General features: G+C 37.6%; 1 protein-coding gene across 1 annotated transcript in view; it reads left to right on the forward strand.

Moving 5' to 3' along the window:
- The window catches only part of LOC120538621 (dynein heavy chain 10, axonemal-like), a 57,903-nt gene that overhangs the window by 11,482 nt on the left and 25,184 nt on the right, over window positions 1-21,237 (forward strand). The window contains exons 5-14 of the mRNA XM_039768007.1: window positions 1,914-2,029; window positions 4,307-4,505; window positions 4,584-4,741; window positions 4,824-5,087; window positions 8,975-9,159; window positions 10,449-10,647; window positions 11,000-11,194; window positions 12,099-12,251; window positions 12,947-13,117; window positions 15,927-16,103. Of these exons, the coding sequence (XP_039623941.1) occupies window positions 1,914-2,029; window positions 4,307-4,505; window positions 4,584-4,741; window positions 4,824-5,087; window positions 8,975-9,159; window positions 10,449-10,647; window positions 11,000-11,194; window positions 12,099-12,251; window positions 12,947-13,117; window positions 15,927-16,103 (1,817 nt within the window). The remainder of the gene's footprint in view (window positions 1-1,913; window positions 2,030-4,306; window positions 4,506-4,583; window positions 4,742-4,823; window positions 5,088-8,974; window positions 9,160-10,448; window positions 10,648-10,999; window positions 11,195-12,098; window positions 12,252-12,946; window positions 13,118-15,926; window positions 16,104-21,237) is intronic.

A 21,237-nucleotide genomic window follows, 5' to 3' on the forward strand; every position in this document is an offset into this window, starting at 1 on the left:
AGAGGATTCCAGGAGTGGCATCCTTCTCAGTGTGTAATCTGAAAGCCAGCTGTTTCCCTGTTTCACCAGAGACTAGCCTCGTCACTGTTTTCTGTAAGCAGACATCTGCCTCTGGCAAAATGACTTAAAAGCAAATTAAAGGATAGATTACAACAATGTTTTTGTGATTTTGCAACTGATTGTTATGCAACTGAACAGCAAAATTACTAGTATCAAATTTACAGTTAAACTATTAATCTGTATACTGTGGCTCCAGTGAAACTTTAAAATCAGTAGTAATTTTGAAATAACACCAATGTTTTTTATTGCAAGTATGTAATGAATGCAGAGATTAACAGCTAAGGTAAAAATCAAGTCTGGATCTAATATCTAAATAATTTGATTGGTGGATAACCAACAAAATCTTTACAGGCAAATCTGTATAGAAGTCAAAATTTCCAGTATGGAAAATACAGTATCTAACAAAGTACAAGTTTTCACTCCATTGCACCTTCAATACACTAAGCACTGCAATATAGTATCTTTAGCTAAGTACTCATTCGTTTAATATGAAATTGCTCTAACCATTTTTATTTTTTTGTTTCTTCCATCTCTGAAATTTATGAGATTTAGTAGGATAGGGACTTTGTCATTCTGATGTTGCACTTTTCTTATCCTATTGTTCCCTTTTGTTCAGTGATTTTGTTGTGGGAAAGTGCTGCTTCTACATCTTCAAAGTGTTTGGGCAATAATACATTTACATGTTTTTTAAATTAAACTCAGCTGTACCAAGCCAGTTTTTACACCCCTTAAATATACTAGGTAGATGATATACATTACAAAACATCAGTATCAAAATAAGATTAAATTTCTAAATAATAATATAAATGATTTAAATAAACATGTAATAAACAGGTCAGTTGCTGTGTCAACTAAATAGGTGAATTGGCAGATATGCTATCCTACAAAATCTGTGCAGAATTCATATCTCAGTTTATACAAGTATGTGACAAGTGAAATTTAAATATATTTAAAACTGTTAATATAAGAAGTAAGATACTATGCATAATTACCTAAGAAAGCTAGAAAGCACACCTCATCAGAATGTTAGGTGTAGTGTAGATTCTCAGTGAACTCCTCACTAGCCACATTCAGATACAACAGATTAAAAATGCCATGATGTTGGGTTATAGAGCATTCTGTGTGAAATACAAGTCAGGAGGGCTTACATTTAGACAGTATAACACACCAATGGATCTACAGCTGGAATACTGGGTAAAGCTTTGGTCTGCAGTACTAGAAACTTGAAACGTTACTGGATAAAGTCCAGGTAAGGGCCAATTCCAGGAAGTTAAGGATTATCACTCAAGGGGAGAATCTAATCATCCAAAACAAATTGTGAACAAATAAAAAAACTGAAAGAACTGAAAATAAAAGAACTGTTGAGATATACAGTTCTTCGCCTAACATGTTTTAAATATGGCACTGTGAGTAGGTCATTGTCTTCTAATTTAAACCTTTTCTTATTTTCTATTACACTTATTACTATTTTTCTTATCTTTCATGCATACTCATTCTATTTCTTATCACAGATATGTGAACAAAAGCTTGATCCATCTTCCTTTCAATTTCCAGCCCATGGCACACATCTGGAGAAACTCCAGTTCCTGCATCTCTGAACAGGATGAAAGGAGTTTGATAGAGAATGACTAGATGTAGTTAATAATTTAATCAACATAGAACAAAAGGTCAAAATCATGAGGCAAAAGAAAAAAAAATATGAATGAATTAGTAAATTAGAATAAGAAGTGAAAGTATTATATAGTGAAAGTCAGTCACAATGTTTTCATTTTTTTCTTTTCTTTTGCCCATTGAAATATAAATGGTTAGTTTTGACATTTTTATATTTCTGTCAAGTCTTGTTTTAATCCTAGAAGCTATCAATCCTGTCTGCTGTTCTGAAGATATGGAAGAAGTTCTGCCAAAGTTTATAGAGATGGGTTACATGAACAATGACTTACTTATGATCCTCAACAACCTTATGAACTTTGTAAGTAGGAAGGGAATTTGTTGCAGTATAATCATAATAACTGATATTTTGATACTTTCATTGCACTTATTACTGAGTAGAGATAACAAAACCATATAACATTTAAATACATAAGTACACAGTAAAAATAAATAAATATGAGGAAATTAAAGTAACATTATAACAGAGTTATACTTTTTTGGTTAACAACCTCTAGCCCTATGTGCTGTATATGTTTTGTGAATTCTCAAATGTGATTTGTGAGTGGTTTCCTTCTGTTTCATGTGGTGCATTTGGCATCTACATATTGTGCTATGGTGCAAAAAACATACCTCTTACTAGACGTTTAAATTCTAAATCACAAAACCAGGGCTTTATTGTTACCTGGAAAGAAGAATGCAATCTGTTAATTTATTTAAGACGAAGTGCGCTTTACTAAATCCATCTACTATTTTCTATTAAATTCCCACAATGACCTTTAGTGTAACTTTCAGTAATATTGTGCTGTTATAATGTCAGTTAATTGGGCTGCTTTAATTTTGTTGCAGAATTGTTTCAAAAGCAGTAGAGAATAAAACCAAAGCTAATAGTTTAATTTACCCTAAATGCTTTAAAGAAATTTGACAAATTAAGTTTTATTCTTTTTTTTGTGGTGTTTGCATAATTCATTAATCAATCTTTACATTAGTGTACAGTAGCAAGGAAACCTACAGAGGAAACTAAATTTCAGTATCAAATATACAATAGGTCAGTTCAATAAATTCAAGTTTAAATAAAATAACATGGATAACACACTGGCATATATCAGGAAAAGCTGAAAAATGCATTTTAATGTATTTTTCATTACTTTTCATTATTTGTAGCTCCACAATATTGCAAATTTATTTACTGCCATTCCTGTTTTATTGTAGTGCTCCATGGTTACAGATTGATTAGCACTTATTCCTGAAGACTGTAGGAATCTCAAATGTTTATAGCTTGTTCATTCTTTCCATGTCCGCTTGAATTTTCTGTCGTTTTTTTTTATTTACTCAATCATCACAAAGATATGCATATTAGCTTAGGTGACAATTCTCTATTGTCGTCTTCTTCTTCTTTCGGCTGCTCCCGTTAGAGGTTGTCACAGTGAATCATTTTCTTCCATATCTTTCTGTCCTCTGAATCTTACTCTGTTATACCCATCACCTGCATGACCTCTCTCACCACATCCATAAACCCCCTCTTAGGCCTTTCCTCTTTTCCTCTTCCCTGGCAGCTCTATCCTTAGCATCCTTCTCCCAATATACCCAGCATCTCTCCTCTGCAGATGTCCAAACCAATGCAATCTTGGCTCTCTCTGTCTCCCAACCGTCCAACCTGAGCTGACCCTCTAATGTCCTCATTTCTAATCATATCCATCCTCGTCACACCCAGTGCAAATCTTAGCATCTTTAACTCTGCCACCTCCAGCTCTGTCTCCTGCTTTCTGGTCAGTGCCACCATCTCCAACCCATATAACATTGGTAGTCTCTCTACCGTCCTGTAGACCCTTCACTCTTGCTGATACCCGTCTGTCACAAATCATTCTTGACACTCTTCTACACCTATTCCACCCTGCCTGCACTCTCTTTTTCACCTCTCTTCCACAGTCCCCATTACTCTGTACTGTTGATCCCAAGTATTTAAACTCATCCACCTTTGCCAACTCTACTCCCTCCATCCTCACCGTTCCACTGACCTCCCTCTTATTTACACACATGTATTCTGTCTTGTTCCTACTGACCTTCATTCCTCTCCTCTCTAGAGCATATCTCCACCTCTCCAGGGTCTCCTCAACCTGCTCCCTACTGTCGCTACAGATCACAATGTCATCAGCTAACTTCATAGTCCATGGGGACTCCTGTCTAATCTCATCTGTCAACCAGTCCATCACCATTGCAAATAAGAAAGGGCTCAGAGCCGATCCCTGATGTAATCCCACCTCCAACTTGAATGCATCCGTCACTCCTACCGCAGACCTCACCACTGTCACACTTCCCTCGTACATATCCTGTACAGCTCTTACGTACTTCTCTGCCACTCCTGACTTCCTCATACAATACCAATTCTCTATTGTCTTGATGGGTGTAAATGTGAATAGCAATATAATGGACTGGTGTTCTCTCCAAGGCTTGCCACTGCACCCTATACTACTGGGATAGGTATCTGTTTCCTGTGACTATACAGTGGAAGGTTTTGGATTCTCAAAAGGAACTTTAACTCTCCTGTCTAAGGAGAGTACTAGATTCAAGCTCTGAAAGCTTTCCTTTGTTGTTTCAGGTGTTCATTCCACTTTTCTCTGCCAGACAACAACACATTAGGGCACAGCAGGCTACTTTCTATGAAATTAATTTGAAAGAAAAAGGAAATTTAAAGCGGCCAATTTTGTCACAGAGTAGCTATCCAATCAAAGATAAGCTGCTAGCAAGCAGTTACAAATGGTACGGTCAAATTCAATTTGCAATTCATTGTCTAGAAGGTGAGTATGTCATCAATACAATGCATTATTTTTTTCTTTAAATTTGTACTTTTTAATATGTACAAACTTATTTTTCAGGAGAAATAAAATTATATGTTCCTGAATTTAATGTGAATGGAGAGATAACTTACATAGCATCTAACCAGGCTCTGACTGAAATACTAAAGCAGAGTATGAGGAAATGGCAGTCTCAGATAGCTTCAGTCATTGAGGAACAAAAAAAAACTAAGCCAGAGGTGAAACTGTAGTTAAAAGAGTGGGAGCTATTTAAATATTACATCTGAGCATTTTTCAGTTTTGATTTCTATATTTTTATAGGAATTAGGGCTTCTGCAAGAAATGCAGTTTTGGCATGAATGGTCAATAACACTGCGCGTTCTGGATGAACAGTTGAATGGGTGTGCAGTGAAGAAAATCATTGATGTTTTGATGCTGGTTGACCCTGCTGCAGTTCAAAAGTTTAATTTAAGTTGGGATATGCTTAAAAAATATCAAATGAATGCTGCAGATAATTTCAAATTTTTAGTAACTCTGAAGCACCCTTTTAAGGTACACCTTTTTGTTGATAATGCCATTCATATGGTATGTGTAAATGTGTGCAACTACTACAGGGTGCATAACAAGAGCCTTAGGTTATATTCAGTTCTTTATTTATATTATTTTTCTGGCAAATCCTATTTATCTTTCTATTACTCATAATTTCATTTTATAAATGTATTTACATATGTGAATATTTTATTATGTACATTTAGTTGCTTTCATTGTATTTGTAAATGTATTAGTAGCACTATAAATATGGGATTTTAAGTGCTTGGTATAGTGGATTTGTTATTCTCTTATTGCTATTTAAGTCTTTGTTAAAGTCTTGTTAAGTAGTAGCAAATCAGAAATAAATAGATTACATGTAGCCCCTATTTCTAAAGTATCATTGATTAATCAAAGTGTTTAAGGTCTTATGCGTAGCATCAATTGACAAATTGATCCAGTGCAATGCCTAGAAATGAATCTGAAATCTATGAGTTTTCATTCAAGAGCACCCTTTAACTCTGAACTGAATTTAATGTAATTGAATTGTTGTATCGTGTAAATGTGAACCAATTTGCTTCTTACATGCCATTAGCTTGCAAAAAGAGAAGGAATTGCAAATCAAACCATGATCCTTGTTATCACATACTTCATTGCCAATAATAAAGTCAACTATGCCTACAAATAGGCTTAGTAACTACCTACTTACTTAGTACTGTTTTACTGGTGAACACCGATTAATGTCTTTTAACTAAATAGTAACAAAACAATATAGTAAGATATGGTACTACGACACTGCAGTATTGCCAGGATGAAAATGATAATTATACAGATTTTGTCATTAATTAGGTAATATAAGATTTCACAAATGAATATTAGTCATTGACTTGTATTGTTGCAAGTAAAAGCTGTCCTTAGAGTAAAATTAAGGAGAATTCAGGAGAATGTGCATACTCTCAGTATTTCATATCACAGCAATATAAAAATCAAGGAACAACTTTTATATGTGGCACTAGTCTAGATGGGCACACCAAAACATACACCCACACTAGCTCATTCACCTTTGCCAGTCAGCCTCACATGAATGTCTTTAAAATGTGAGACAAAAAAAGAATTCTCTTCGATAAAAGATATGCACGGACAGTGGGTAGGCAAGATTCTAAACTTAGTCTCCTTTGAAACAGTACTGTTTCTTCTTCTTCCTCTTCATCTTTTCATACTTCTATTTGAAACAGTACTGTTTCTTCTTCTTCCTCTTCATCTTTTCATACTTCTATGTGAGGTCAATGAGCTTGATCAACCTTCTTCATAGAACTCGGTCCTGCATCTCCTTCCCAGTCAGACCCTTTTTCTCTAAATCTTCTTTTACTCTATCCATTAACCTCCATTTTGGCCTCCCTGGCTTTCTCTTCCCCTGTACTTCCATTCTCATCACTCTTTTGTCCACATATTCATTGTCTCTCCTCATCACATGTTCATACCACTTCAAGCTACTTTCCTGTACTTTCTTGGATATTTTCCCTACTTTTGTTCTAAGTCTGATTGTCTCATTTCTTATGCTGTCCTTTTTTGTATCTCCACACAACTATCTGAACATTCTCATTTCTGCCACATCTAACTTCTTCTCCTGTGATTGTGTTACTGCCCATGTCTCAGCACCATACATCATTGCTGGTCTTACCACTGTCTTAAAAATCCCTCCTATAAATTTTGCCTTAATTCTTTGATCACACAATGCTCCTGGTACCTTTTCCAATTGTTCCATCCACACTGCACTCTATTGGTTATCTCTGCATCTAATTTTCCATCCACTCAATACATCCATAACCAGATCAAAGAGGTAAGAACTTCACTCCCTTATACATATCCTGGACATATCCACTTGGACTTCTTTTTTTCTCATGCACCTCAGGACCACTTGACATCACACTCTTATCATAAGTCTTCTCCATATCAATAAACACCACATGCAACCCTTTCTATTTTTCTTGATGCTTCTCTATGAGACATCTCAATGCAAAGACTGCATCAGTTGTTCCTGTCTCCGGCATAAAACCAAACTGCTCCTTCCTTTTGGTAGGTTCTTTCCTATGCCTTCTCTGTATAACTCTTTCCCAAAAACATCAGCTTTATCACTCTATAGTTCCCCTAATCCTGAATATCATCCTTCACCTTGTAAATGGTTGCAATCACACTGTTTCTCCACTCTTCTGGTATTCTCCCCCGTTAATAGATCTTTTGTATTAGGCCCCACAACAAATCTACTCCCTCTTGTAGGGAATAGATTTCCACACTTCTGCTGGCATTTCATCTGCTCCTGTTGCCCTTCCATTTTTCATTCTTTTCAGTGCCTCATTTCTCCCTTCATATTCTTGGTACTAGCCCTTCATTTGAGAGTCCATCCCCAAATGCTACCCTTGGATGTTCTTCATTCAACAATTTTTCAAAGTACCCCTTCTATTAGTTCTAGATTCTGTCATGCTCACTTAAGACCACACCATGTTCATCTTTCAACTGCCTTATCTGACTAAAATCCTTTCCAGCTTTGTTCCTAGCCTTCCTTGTCTAAAAATCATTCTCTCTCCCTCTTTTGTCTCTAGGTTCTCATACACTTTCTCCAAAACCACTGCCTTCTTTGCCTCCTTGTTTGTCTGCCTATACATTTCTCTGTCTTCATCCTACCTCTTCACCTGCTATTAATACAGCTTTGATGTTCTTCCCCCACCATTCTTCCACACTCTCAAATGACTGCACTTCATTTAAAATTTTATCCCTAAACCTCTTCTTAATCTCCTTCCCTTTATGTTTGATGCTGCTTGCCCTGGTTTTGCTCTCCAGCTTATTGTGATCTCCCAATCTATCACCTTCACTTTATGCTACACTGTCACAATTTTCCCATGTATGACCTTACAATTCTTCATCCCTTTCAAGTGAGATATTTCACTAAGAAAGTCAATTTGGCTTTCCCTTCCTCCACTACTGAAAGTCACACACTGATTAACTGTTTTTTTTTCTTCAAACAATATGTTAAATATCACCAAATCAGATGCCATGGCAAAATATATATCCTCTACCCTTCTCAATTTCTCTCCCCAACTCCCCACCCTCCATGTATCTTCCACTATCTCTATCTCTCACTAAGGCCCAGCTTCATACTCATCACCCCATCACTCTTCATATTCACACTAACAAGACCATTTTTTTTTAGTTCCTTGGATACTACTTTACCTACACCATTTCTCTCTTACTAATTTGCTCCACTTTACAATAACTTATAGCCTCCTATCAATTATCTTGCCTCACTCCCCTTCCATCTCATTGCCTGTACACACAACACTCACACCTTCCTCCTTTACATTAAATCCGCCAACTCTGTTCATTTCCCAGTCATTGTTCCAACATTCAATGTCCCCACTCTTACCTTTAACTTACCCTTTTCTTTCCCCTTCCCTATCTTCATCTTCTGCTTGTTCTGGACTAACTTCTTTAACCAGGCTCACTTTTGGCCCAGTAGCCCCTGCTTACTTCTCCGAGGGGGCAGGTGAGGCCCCTTCATATTGCCTATGGGGTACACCCTAGCATTTTCCAAAGTTGATTGGATTGATCGCATCAGTAAGATTTTGGCTAACTTTACAGCTGAATGCCCTTCCTGACACCAACCATCTAATTTATATGGGCTTGAGACAGACACCAAGTTGGGTTGGTTTACACCCCTGGTGACTAGATTTGAGATAATACACCTAACCAGTGTTAATACCAAGAAGGAAATGGTTAAACCTATATAAATAAACAAAACAAATTTGTGAGATTTTAGCTCAGAGTTAAAAATTGTGCAGTAGTAATGCCATTTCAAAGCTAATAAACCTACAAGCAGCAATTTATAGAAAGAAAACTAGACATTATTTTGCTGAAAAAAGAAATGACTTTTCCAAAATACCTTGCAGAATATTGATTCTGGATTCTTTGGCATTCATGATATCATTCCACAAATAATGAACAGGTTAAAAATTATCTGGATCGTTTCAAACCACTTTAATGATCATGAACGAATGATGTCTATCATGCTGCGGATTGAAGGAAAACTGTCAAACAGCGTTGCCAGAGTGATCGACATCCATGCATTATTCAAGTAAGTAAATCAGAAATTACATTTAAGCTAGTTTAAAGGCAAATCACAATACAGACATATTCACACACTTTGTTACACAAAATCTTAGGTCCTGAAGGGAAAAAAAATTCAATAGGCCACCTTTTGATTATAGCTTAAGGCTTTTAACTTTACCACTGGAAGTGAGGAGGGGACACTTTTAAGGCAGTTAGGGCACCTTTGTTCTTTATGTTCAATTCAATTTATTCTTGTATAGTGCTCTTCACTAAGTGTAGGCTTGGAGTGCCTTAACAAGTTTTCAAGTAAAATTGAGTGTGCATGGGAAAGGCACTATATAAATAAAATGCATTATTATTATTAAGCATACATACAAGTATGAAATGCATGTACAAATATTACAAATTACTAAATACAGAATTTGTTAAAGTAAAAAGAAAAAATATAGAAACTGATTACCATACATGGAAACCAACAATATCTGTCCATTAATTAATTGTTGAACTATGCCCATTTGACATCGGAGGAGAGTAAAACAACATTCCTGGAGACAATAAACCTCTGGGAGTTCAGAGTCAATTGTAAAATAGAAAGTTAAAGACAAAGTCAGACACAGAGTTTTAGAGACCTCGTCAAACTAGCTATCAACACCCTTCTGGGCATTCTATAGTAGTCAGTGCTGGGCTGTCCATTCTGATGACAGAATCTTTCCATGATGATTGGATGATTCCAATGCTCCCAGTACCTCAGATGACTTTTCCATGACCAGGAGAAAAGCTTGGCAGTAGAACAGTGGCAACTAGTGCCACATCAAGGTACTGAGAAGAGAAACAGAATGTGTTATGTAGTCTGGCTTATAGAAAAGGAAATGCATAGCAATGTCATAAAAAACAGCATTTATTCTCATTTTAAAGCACCTTGAGTTTCAAGTCTCTGTGCACATTCCTTGACACAACTTCAGCCATCCTGCAAGACCTGAAAGAAAGTGCTTGCCTTTACATGTTTATGTTTTTTCATTTTTTTGCTCTTTTGTGTGGCTGCCTCAACAATCAAGTGTACTTGGTCTGACTTTCTTGTTCAGTTCTTGTCTGTTTGACGTTTGCACATTCTCCCGGTGTCTATATAGCTTTCCCATCCAGGTTTGGTCCCTGACTCACTTCTGATGTTTTAAAGTAGGCTCTAGCCTTCTGTGATTCTAAATTGAGTCAAGTGTGTGTAGGACTTTTATGTTCTGTTGCCAATATTTTGCAATGTTTATGAATACTTTATCAAAATATTTGATCTGTTAGAGCATTTATATTATACATTTGCAGGCAAAACAGAGAAACTGCAATGACCATACTTCTACAGGGCAAACACATTTTAGAAGGATGGAAAGCCTCTTATTTAAAAGTGTGTGGGGACATTGAAAATGTTCATAGATACTCACTATGGACATTTGACAGGCAACAACTGTTTGAACGGACAGATTACATGGCATTAATCTGCCAGGATCTCCATAAAATACTACAGGTAGGTAATTACTATCTAGCAAACATTAATGTGGGTTAGATGCATCATCAATCATTTCACACAGAAATAAATCTCACATTATGATTTATGAACTGGAATTTGACTGCCCAGCATTTGGAAGAAAGTTACTATTGTACTCTGTGAGGCAGATAATATAGTCTAAAATTGTATTTCCACAGTACCTGAATTAATTTATAAATAGAGTGCAATTAGTTTTATTGTGGTTAATTTAATTTAACCTGTTTTAAATTAAATTGAATAAGAATTACAGCAAATTAGGTTTTGACTTGAATTTAGATGAAAATTATTTAAAATTTGGTTATTTCTAACATATCCTTTTTTTCATTCTAAGACCTATGAACAACTTTACAGCACATTTAATACAAGCTTAAGGAAACTGATTGGAAAACCAAAGAGACTAAATGAATTGTCACTCTGGACTGAGAGTCTCATCAAGCCCATTGAAGAATTAAACTTTAATCCATTTAAGCTTCAAGAAAAGAATTCATGGGAAAAAGTTATGGAGAAGTTTGAAAATGAAGTTAAGGCATGTGTAATTTTACTGATCAGCTGGATATTCAACATTTTTAGAATTTCATTTTAGCTTTAGCCTTAAACCTGAATTGGATTAAACACATTGGAAAATGTTATTATTTTAATATTAGTATAAGCAACTAAAATCAATCTGAAGTTTAAAGTGATCATCTAACCATACACTAGCATAACTTAGTTCTCCTTTGTTCTAGTACCAATCTGCTAGTTATTCCCATTCCGGAAAATATTTTTTCGTGAAGACATTATTCCACTAAACCAAAGTCAATGTGAATGTAGAATGGTAAACTCTTCCCTCTGGGAGCCTTTTATTCCCACCAAAGAGGACAGTTTTACCAACAAATACAAAGCTGGGTTGTATCTTAGTAAGAATGCCAAAGTTACCTAATTGCTTATACTCTGTTCACTGTCAGACACTAGTACATTGATGTGATGTGGTTATGGCAGGCCAAAGCCAGAAACGGAAAAAGGCAGGGGATTACTGCTAGAATGCTACAGAATCTAGACCAATGGTTTGCAACTGGGGGCCAATCACCCACTAGGGCTCAGGAGTCCCAGCTGCAGCACCCCCTGGCGGTCTGCCACATTGCGCGAGGGCTGGTCTTCTCCAGGTTGGGGAGTCGGCGTCTTCCAGTCTACAGCTCTGCCCTGTGGTAACACGAGCAACAGGTCCAACGAGATGGAGGGTCCAACACCGCCAGCCGTGACCACAGCGGCCGCAGTTACAGTAACGTTGCCGCCCCAAACCCCCCCCCAAAGTCGACCTCTGCGGAATCGGAAGCAGGACGGGAATTCCAGCCCCTACGTCCGCCCAGCTGTGGGTTCGTGGTGTCTCTGGCCCTCTGCAGTGCAGCCCTCCACTGTCTGCGAGCAGACGGGTTCACGCGGCGCTCTGTTAGGAGTCTACGTCTTCTTTTTCCGGGTCCTCCTCCTGCTCTGCACCCCTTTGGACGCCCGCGAAACCGGTGCCGGCAGTCGTGGCAAGGCTGTTTGGCAGCCGATGTCTACTAGCTGCCTCACTGCACACTCCTCTGCCCAGGCCATCTGCCTCAGTTGGTTATTATTTATTTCTAGAAAATGTTTACTCATTTTATGTTATATGATTAAGAAAATCAGGCACTAGCAAAAATACCTTTTTTTTAGTAAAAGCATGCCAGATGTTTTTGAAAGGGAATATTTTGTATTGCATTTTAAAAAGTACAGGCAGTTTTAATAGCACTAGCAGCACATTTGCTTTTGTTAATAAAATGTACTATTTGTTCAAAAATAAGCACCTTTGTTAAGACTGCAGCTAATCTACAACAGGGAATTATCATGCCCAGTGTGTTCGGGTGGGTTGGTGGGGTGATAATTTAATTATTAACTATTCTTATGGTATAGTGGGGGAACTTGGTGGAATAAAATTAGAGCACCACTGCTATAGGCTACATGCCCCAATTTTTCAATATTAGTTAGTGCCTCACCTAGGGACTTACACATTTTAAGACACTGTTCTTTCTTCTTGCATGTCATACTTCAATTGCTACATCTCTGTGACCATGCTCTGATACTGGAAAGTTGTATACATTGTTTTGAGTGAGTTTTCTTCATTGTAAGCTTAGGTTGACCTGGAAGGATCATTTTACAGTCCTGTGGAGCATCTATCATCTATTTCAAGCATTTAAGTGAAACCTAATAAATTCGGTCATATTACATGGAACAAAATAGCATTTAAATTTGTCAAATCATTGTTTTTGCTCCCTTTTAGGAAATTGAAGCAGAAGTCATTGAATTTCTTGATCTGTCATTTAAGAGTGCTCATTCTGCAGAAGCTGCCTTTGATATGCTTTTAAATTTCAAGTATAATCATTCTAGGCCAGCTGTGAGAAGTCAACTGAGAAAAAAACATAATGAAATCTTGGTCAAGTATGCACAAGAGGTATGGAGTCTATTTTTAACACATATCAATTGTTTTAGAAATGCAGAAGACGCTACAACTTGTTAATTCAAAGAAGGTGTGTGTACTGAATGATTATACAAATATTTTTTAATTAGAAAAAAGTATTTAGTGTGGTTAAGCATTCTGCCACCTTTGTGAGTCATCAATAAATAATAAAGCACTTATTTTTCATCCATCACTCTTTTTTAGTGACATATTCTTTGTAATTAAGATCTCCAAGGCCAGGTAGACAGGACAGGAAAACTATGCACATACAGAGCACTCCAGTGTTCCTAATACTATACGGCTGAAGGCATACTATGAACCTTTATAAGCATGTCATTCCTAATTTCAAGCAAACAAATCCGGTCATATGAACCTATTGATCTGGCCATTTAAAAATAAAATTAGCACATGTTTATATGCAAAACTAATTTCTACAAACATAACTCTCACTGTTGTAATATGTCATGAAATGCATCCTTGCATTTAGAATACATTACACTCATGCATGCCACTCAAAGGTTCTTCATTGTTCTGTGTAAAATAAACAGATTTGCTACAGAAATTAACACAAAAAATCCACAGCGTCTCATCTACACTGGCTTCCTGCCTTGTATTGTATTAGATTGCCTTCAAAGCATTCTGATTACTTAACTGTTTGTTCCAGCATTTCAGAAAACTTAAATGTGTTCAAAAGTTGCAGTCTTCGAGCATTATCTTTCTTAATGTTCAAAGCCTTTTTAATATAACATTAAGGAAATACTTTGAGAAACCAAGCTTTATTAACACAGTCTATGATCATTTCATCTGCTTTACATCCAAATACATACTAAAGTCCTCACTGTGCTCTGTAGGTTTTCACTTGGTGTTTCTTCATTTACTAGCCCTCATGTGCTTTTCAAAATGATGGCACTGTACACTATTAATTTTCTAAATTTAAAAATTGCACCAATAATTTAGCAATTTAACCCAGGGTCACCTCAACAGCATCATAGGCCCCTGGTCAAAGTAGTGCACTGGGGCTCCTGTTTTGATAGCAGAACAGAAACACACATAGGCATCAGAAACGTAGTGGGCCCATATGCTCCTGGGGCCCCCAGCTAGTGCCCATTGTGCCCATACATTAAGATGGCCCTGAACCTGTTGTTTAGTTGTACATTGTAACAGCATTTGATTTCTACAGTTTCTTTTGTTTCACATCAACTAGAATTGCTTAATTGCTAAGCTTTGGTAACATGGTAACATACCAGGTGTGATCAAGAAAAATATGGTGAATGTTTTAAAAAATATACGCTTATTGCAGTAAAAGATTTACAAATACTAGTCACCCTCAAAATACTCTCCTTCACTTACAATGCACTTATCCCAATGCTCCTGCCACTTTGTGAAGCAGTTCTGGAAGTTTTTTTTCTACAGTGTCTTTAGTTGGGCAGTCGTGGCTGCCTGGTTGTCCTTCAATAAATTGAAATCAGTTGCCTTTCATGGTCATTTTCAATTTAGGGAACAGCCAGAAGTCGCATGGTGCCAGATCCTGCGAATAAGGTGGATGTGGATACAGCGTAATATTTTTATTTGACAGAAATTGTCGTACGAGAAGGGATGTGTGACAAGGAGTATTGTCATGATGAAGAATGAAACCGTTTCAACATTTTCCTCGTTATTGATGTTGAAGGACGTCCTGATCTTTTCTCGTCTTCAACCGAGTCAGATCCATTACGAAATCGATCAAACCTCTTGTAAACAGTCTTAATTGTCGGTGCAGTGTCACAACAAACTGATTTTACCTTCTGATGGGTTTCCTGAGCTTTTTGCAATTTGAAACAAAATTTCATGTTAATGCATTGTTCGATATCCATTATTAACGACAAACTTGAAAAACACACTTGAACTCAACGTTGGCTCACAAACGACTGACAGTATGAAACAAGTTGAAACTTGTCCCAAACTAGGCTCTAGGATGGACATGTCAGAACCTGCGTTGAATTGTTTTGTGTTGCTCTTGGTCGGTGCTCTGCATCAACATTCACCATACTTTTTGATCACACCTCGTATTATGGCAGTGTTTCTCAAATTAATTGGGTCATGCATAGTTGAGAATTACAACTTAAATGAATGAGAACGGTTGCAAACAGTTTTTGGAAAGCCCCCCGATGGGTCGACGCATGCATGGCTGAAAAAAATAAGAAGGGCAGACATTGCCTACCCGCTTGACAACAGTCAGCAGAGATTCCCTTTAGTGAAGTTTAGTGGCTGTTACGAATTGCAAAGACAAACAATAGTCAAAACTGGGTCATGGGAAAAAAAAAGTTTAAGAAACACTGTATTATGGCATGGTGTTATAGACTAAATATTGTGTTTTAGCAAATACAAATAAAATGCCCTGTGGATGCTTATTTTAACCTTTGGTGATTTTAGCCATGTGCAGTCAAACGTTAACAATAGAAAATAGAAGCAGATAGGACTGTTTTAAACAATTGCACTGTAAGAGATGGGAACTACTCAATATATTGTCACTGTATTGATTTCATGTACAGTAATTGCTTGTACAAGTGACAAATGCGTAAGAAGCAGCACAAGTGTTTTGAGGTTTCAATAGTCTGACCATTATTGCCTTTTTACTGAACCCAGTGCATAGTTTTCTGGAAGTGGTTTTTGGAACAGAATTATTTAACTGCTGATTTCCTGTGCTAGTATTCATGCAATTTGGATCGTTACCTCAGATTTCCTTATGACTTGTTTTTCCAACCTCAGTATTCCCATTAGTACTAAAGTCTCCTCTTCTATTTGAAATGTTCTTATTTAACAGATTGACACTATAAGCAATATGTTTGAACAGAATCGTGATAATCCATTTCTTAGTAAGAATAACCCACCAGTGGCAGGATCAATAGTTTGGGAGAAGTCTTTGTTTCGTCACCTAAAACACACTATTTTTCGCTTAATGGAGGACAAAGAAATAATGAATACTGATCAGGGCAAGGAGGTAAGTCCCTTATGAATTGTTGTCCTAGTCAGCCTACTATGCGCAGTCTTCTTAGTCAGCCTACTTGTTAGAGGAATGTCTTTTCTTCTCTTAGTATCAAATAATCCTACTATTATTGTTGCTATTTCTTTCTTATGTTTTTTCTATTTCAGCACAATTATATCTACCAAGTACTTACAGTAACTTGGGCAATTTCTGATACAGCTATTCTGGATTATAGTAATTTGCTATACAGCTGATATTATGCTTTTCATTCTTTCCCCGACACATCATAATTGGAAATCAGCGCAGTGATTTAAGAACTGTATCATTATCACATATAATGCTTGCTGTCATGTTTTAAAATAATACAGTAGTAAATCGATGATTTGAAAAACCTGACCATAAAACATTACAGCAGTTAATTCTACTTCCATCCATCCATCCATTATCCAACCTGTTATATCCTAACTACTTCAAACAAATAAATTGTCTAGCTTTTCAACATCTTGTGCAAAATTGGGAAACTGCTTTAATATGGCAACGCTTATAAGTAGGCGGAAACTATTTATGTCTCACACTAGGAAAAGAAAACAGAATGAATGGAAGTGACAAAGAGAGTAACCATTAAGCAAGTTAGAGGTTGAAACCAAGAATTAACTCTATCTCTTGTTAGATCAAAAATTGCAAGCCAAGAATCATAATAAGCAAAGGAATCTAAAAGTCAGGAACATGGAAAGTCTAAATAGCGGTACTGCACATTCAAAAAGAAAGGCTTTTTATTTAGTTAAATCATCTGCAAAACAATGACGTTGCTACATCTAACACACCAATCTCAGATAACATTAACTGTGCAATGTCTGGGACTGCACTCCATAGCAATCATCATTGCATCTTGACAACAGTGGCGCAAACTGAAAGCACCTTGAGAGAAATAATACGATGATGAAAACGATGCATACATAATTTACTCAAATCATGGCAAAACTGCTTGTGTAGGTATGGAAATGTGATAATTAAAGGACAAATCTTTGTCAAACAAAACATCTAAATTATCAACAGATCCAGCCAAACTTAAATTGAGTGGATTTGAGTTAAACAGTATAACATAGAGTAACTGGAGAAAACAGACTGCCTGTCTTTTGTTTAGGGCACAATAAATAGCATTTTAATGAGAAAATGTGACTTGCACAGAAAATCATAATGTCCAATTCTTGTTCGTAAAGTGTAGATACGTCCTTCCATTGAAACAAAGTAAGGGGTACTTGTTGAAGTTTTCTTATCTTTTATTTTCTGTCCTCTTTGTTTCAGAATATTGTACAGCTTCTGGTTGGCCATCTTTTAGTTTCCTTGTCAAGTCCTATCTTCAGGTTAACTTAATACAAATCTCACACAGGGTGGCACAGTGGGTAGCGCTGCTGCCTTGCAGTTAGGAGACCTGGGTTCACTTCCCGGGTCCTCCCTGCGTGGAGTTTGCATGTTCTCCCCGTGTCTGCGTTGGTTTCCTCCAGGTACTCCAGATTCCTCCCACAGTCCAAAGACATGCAGGTTAGGTGCACTGGTGATTCTAAATTGTCCCTAGTGTGTGCTTGGTGTGCATGTTCGTGTGCCCTGCCCGGGGTTTGTTTCTGCTTTGTGCCCTGTGGATTGGCTCCAGCAGACTCCTGTGACCCTGTGTTAGGATATAGCGGGAAGGATGGATGAAAATCTCACAATACAATTAGAATGACAAACTTAAACAGACTCTATATTTCTTTAAGAATGTTTTGTAATTCCACTGTTAAGGAAAGCCTGCTTACTTCTAAGTATTACTGATATGTAGTTTTAATTATTTGGAACTGTAGTTTAAGCAGTTATAATAAGAGGAACTTAATATGCTGCATGTGTACTGGTTTTATGGGACCTTTCCTTTGAATATATTCCGCCCCCCCCCCCCTTCACTTACCCCCCAACTGATGTGCCTTCTGTGATGGAAAATAAAAAAGTGGATACTGAATAGCACATGCTATCCCTTTTTCTCAGAATACTCTTAATGACATACAGTCATGGCCGAAATTAGTGGCACCCCTGGAATTTCCCAGAAAATGCATCATTTCTCCAGAAAAATGTTGCAATTACAAATGTTTTGGCATAGACATGTTTATTTCCTTTATGTGCATTGGAACAACATAAAAAAACGGAGAAAAAAAGCCAAATCTGACATCATGTCACACAGAACTCAACAAATGGGCCGGACAAAATTATTGGCACCTTTTCAAAATTGTGGGTAAATCGTTTTATTTCAAGCATTTAATGTTCATTTGAACTTACCTGTGGCAAGAAACAGGTGCTGGCAATATAGCAATCACACCTGAAGCCAGTTAAAATGGAGTAAAGTTGACTCTCTGTTGTATGTCTGAGTGTACCACACTAAGTATGGAGAACAGAAAGAAGAGCAGAGAATTGTCTGAGGACTTGAGAACAAATATTGTGAAAAAATATCAACAATCTCATGGCTACAAGTCCATTTCCAGAGATCTTCATGTTCCTTTGTCCACTGTGCGCAGCATAATCAAGAAGTTCAAAACACATTGCACTGTAGCTAATCTCCCTGGACGTGGACGGAAGAGAAAAATTGATGAAAGACTGCAACGAAGGATAGTCCGAATGGTGGATAAACAGCCCCAATCAACTTCAAAACATATTTAAGCTGTTCTGTAGACTCAGGGTGCAACAGTGTGAGCTCGAACTATCCGTCGACATCTGAACGAAATGAAACACTATGGCAGGAGAGCCAGGAGGATCCCACTGCTGACACCGAAACATAATAAAGCCAGACTGGAGTTTGCCAAAATGTACTTGAGGAAGCCAAAATCCTTCTGGGCGAATGTCTTGTGGACAGATGAGACCAAGGTAGAGCTTTTTGGTAAAGCTCATCTCTACTGTTTACAGAAAACGGAATGAGGCTTACAAAGAAAAGAACACAGTACCTGCAGTCAAACATGGTGGAGGTTCTAAGATGTTTTGGGGATGTTTTGCTGCCTCTGGCACTGGATGCCTTGACTCTGTGCCAGGCATCGTGAAATCTGAAGACTACAAAAAGATATTGGGGTGCAATGTAGGGCCCAGTGTCAGAAAGCTGGGTCTGCGTCAGAGGTCATGGGTGTTCCAGCAGGACAATGACCCCAAACATACCTTTAAAAGCACCCAGAAATGGTTGAAGACAAAGCGCTGGAGAGTTCTGAAGTGGCCAGCAATGAGTCCGGATCTAAATCTGATTGAACACTTATGGAGAGATCTCAAAATTGCTGTTGGGAAAAGGTGCCCTTCAAATCTGAGAGACCTTGAGCAGTTTGCAAAAGAAGATTGGTCAGAAATTCCAGTTGAGAGGTGTAACAAGCTTGTTGATGGTTGATTTCAGTTATTTTTTCCAAAGAGCATGCAACCAAATATTAAGTTGAGGGTGCCAATAATTTTGTCCAGACCGGTTTTTGAGTTTTGTGTGAAATGTCAGATTTGGCTTTTTTTCTGTTTTTTGTGGTGTTCCAATGCACATAAAGGAAATAAACATGTGTATACCAAAACATTAGTAATCACAACAATTTTCTGGGAGAAATGGTGCATTTTCTGGGAAAATTCAAGGGGTGCTGGTAATTTCGGCCATGACTGTATAACACACAAATTTAAAAAGTAGGAATGTCAAATCCATCTTTCAATACTTGGTTGTACTCCTTATTTTGTTTTTGTTAGTGAGGATAATGAGCTAGAGTAAGCTGTCTTGTCTCTTGTGCAGGGCTGGGGCCAGTCCTGAATGAGTACAGCTTGGGAACACTGAGGTTTAACCATGATGTGACCTTCTACATACCCTAAATATTGGGCCATTGTACATTTACAACATGGACTATATATTCTTCACAGGTGCTAGAACTGCTAACATCTTCAAGATGTGTAATACTGTGTAGATATTATGAAGGTCAAGAAAATCTGCCAATACCCTTTGCCATGTGCAAGGTAGCTTAAAAGCCTGCCTGAGTCTAAAAAGAAAGTAATTCATTGGGTATGTGATGAAATATTAAACCTGAAGTCAACGGAAGTTATTGCAAAAGCACCAACTTCCATACGGCTTTGGTACTATTTTTTTGTATTTCTAATTCAAATTCTTCCTGTGAGAGGTAACAGGGTCATTTCCTGGCAAACACATTGTGTTCAGTTTTTACGAGGTGCAGGATGATAAGAGGTTTATAGTGAAATGCAGTTTTAAATAAATAATCGAGTCCCCCAGCATGCAGGCTTCAAATGGGTGTCAAATTGTTCCAGGGTTGACTAAGGTCCTTGGTTGGTTGAGCACTCATGTGCAAATGCAAGCAGATCAGTCAGGTACCTCATTCACATCTCAAGAGTAGGCAAAGGACCACATCTGCACCCACTCGGGCAGGATATAAGGGAGCCTGCATGCCAGAGGAGGATGAACAAGAAAAAAAAGAACTGTGAGTAAGAGCAAAGCATTGGGTGCCTGAGCCAGTGTAAGGGAGAAGAGGCAAGTGGTTGGTAGCCCAGTGGAAGTGCAAGCAGTCATAGCTGGAGGGGTGGATTGTCCCTGCTGAATTTTTGGTGGAGTGGGTATGATGGCAGTGGTGCCCTCATAGGGATGCCAAAGGCACTAGGAGAGCTTGGTGGAAGACAGTGGTACAGTTGGCTTGGAGCATCATGGCAGACGCCGATGGAGGCAACCGTTGCAAGAGCTGGAGGATGTGACTGTGGCTGCTGGTGTGTCTGACTGCTGGAAGACCTGAGCAGGGTGAGTTGGGAGGATAGAGAGTGGAAGATGCCCTGGGCTTGTTAAGTATCAGAGAAAGAAACCGATGACTGCATGGTTTTATTCTGTTTTTATCATTTGGATTATTTGTTGGATTTTAACTCATGGACATCATTGATTTATGGTTTATTTATTTATTGAAGATCTGCTTTTTTATACTGCACTTTTTGAACACTTTCCTTTGGATTTTAGTAAGAGCACTTGGCACTGAATGTGCATGTCTTTATTTGCCTGGCTTATAATGGTTCATGACTATCAACATTTCTGGGTTCAAGGGGCTCCTGGAAGTAGCAGGGACTGTGGAGCTGACTCAAGACTGTCACTTGTAGGTTAGTCAAGACCAGTTTTGTCTTGACTAAC

This window comes from Polypterus senegalus, chromosome 11 (assembly GCF_016835505.1).
Source record: "Polypterus senegalus isolate Bchr_013 chromosome 11, ASM1683550v1, whole genome shotgun sequence".
Lineage (NCBI taxonomy): Eukaryota > Metazoa > Chordata > Cladistia > Polypteriformes > Polypteridae > Polypterus > Polypterus senegalus.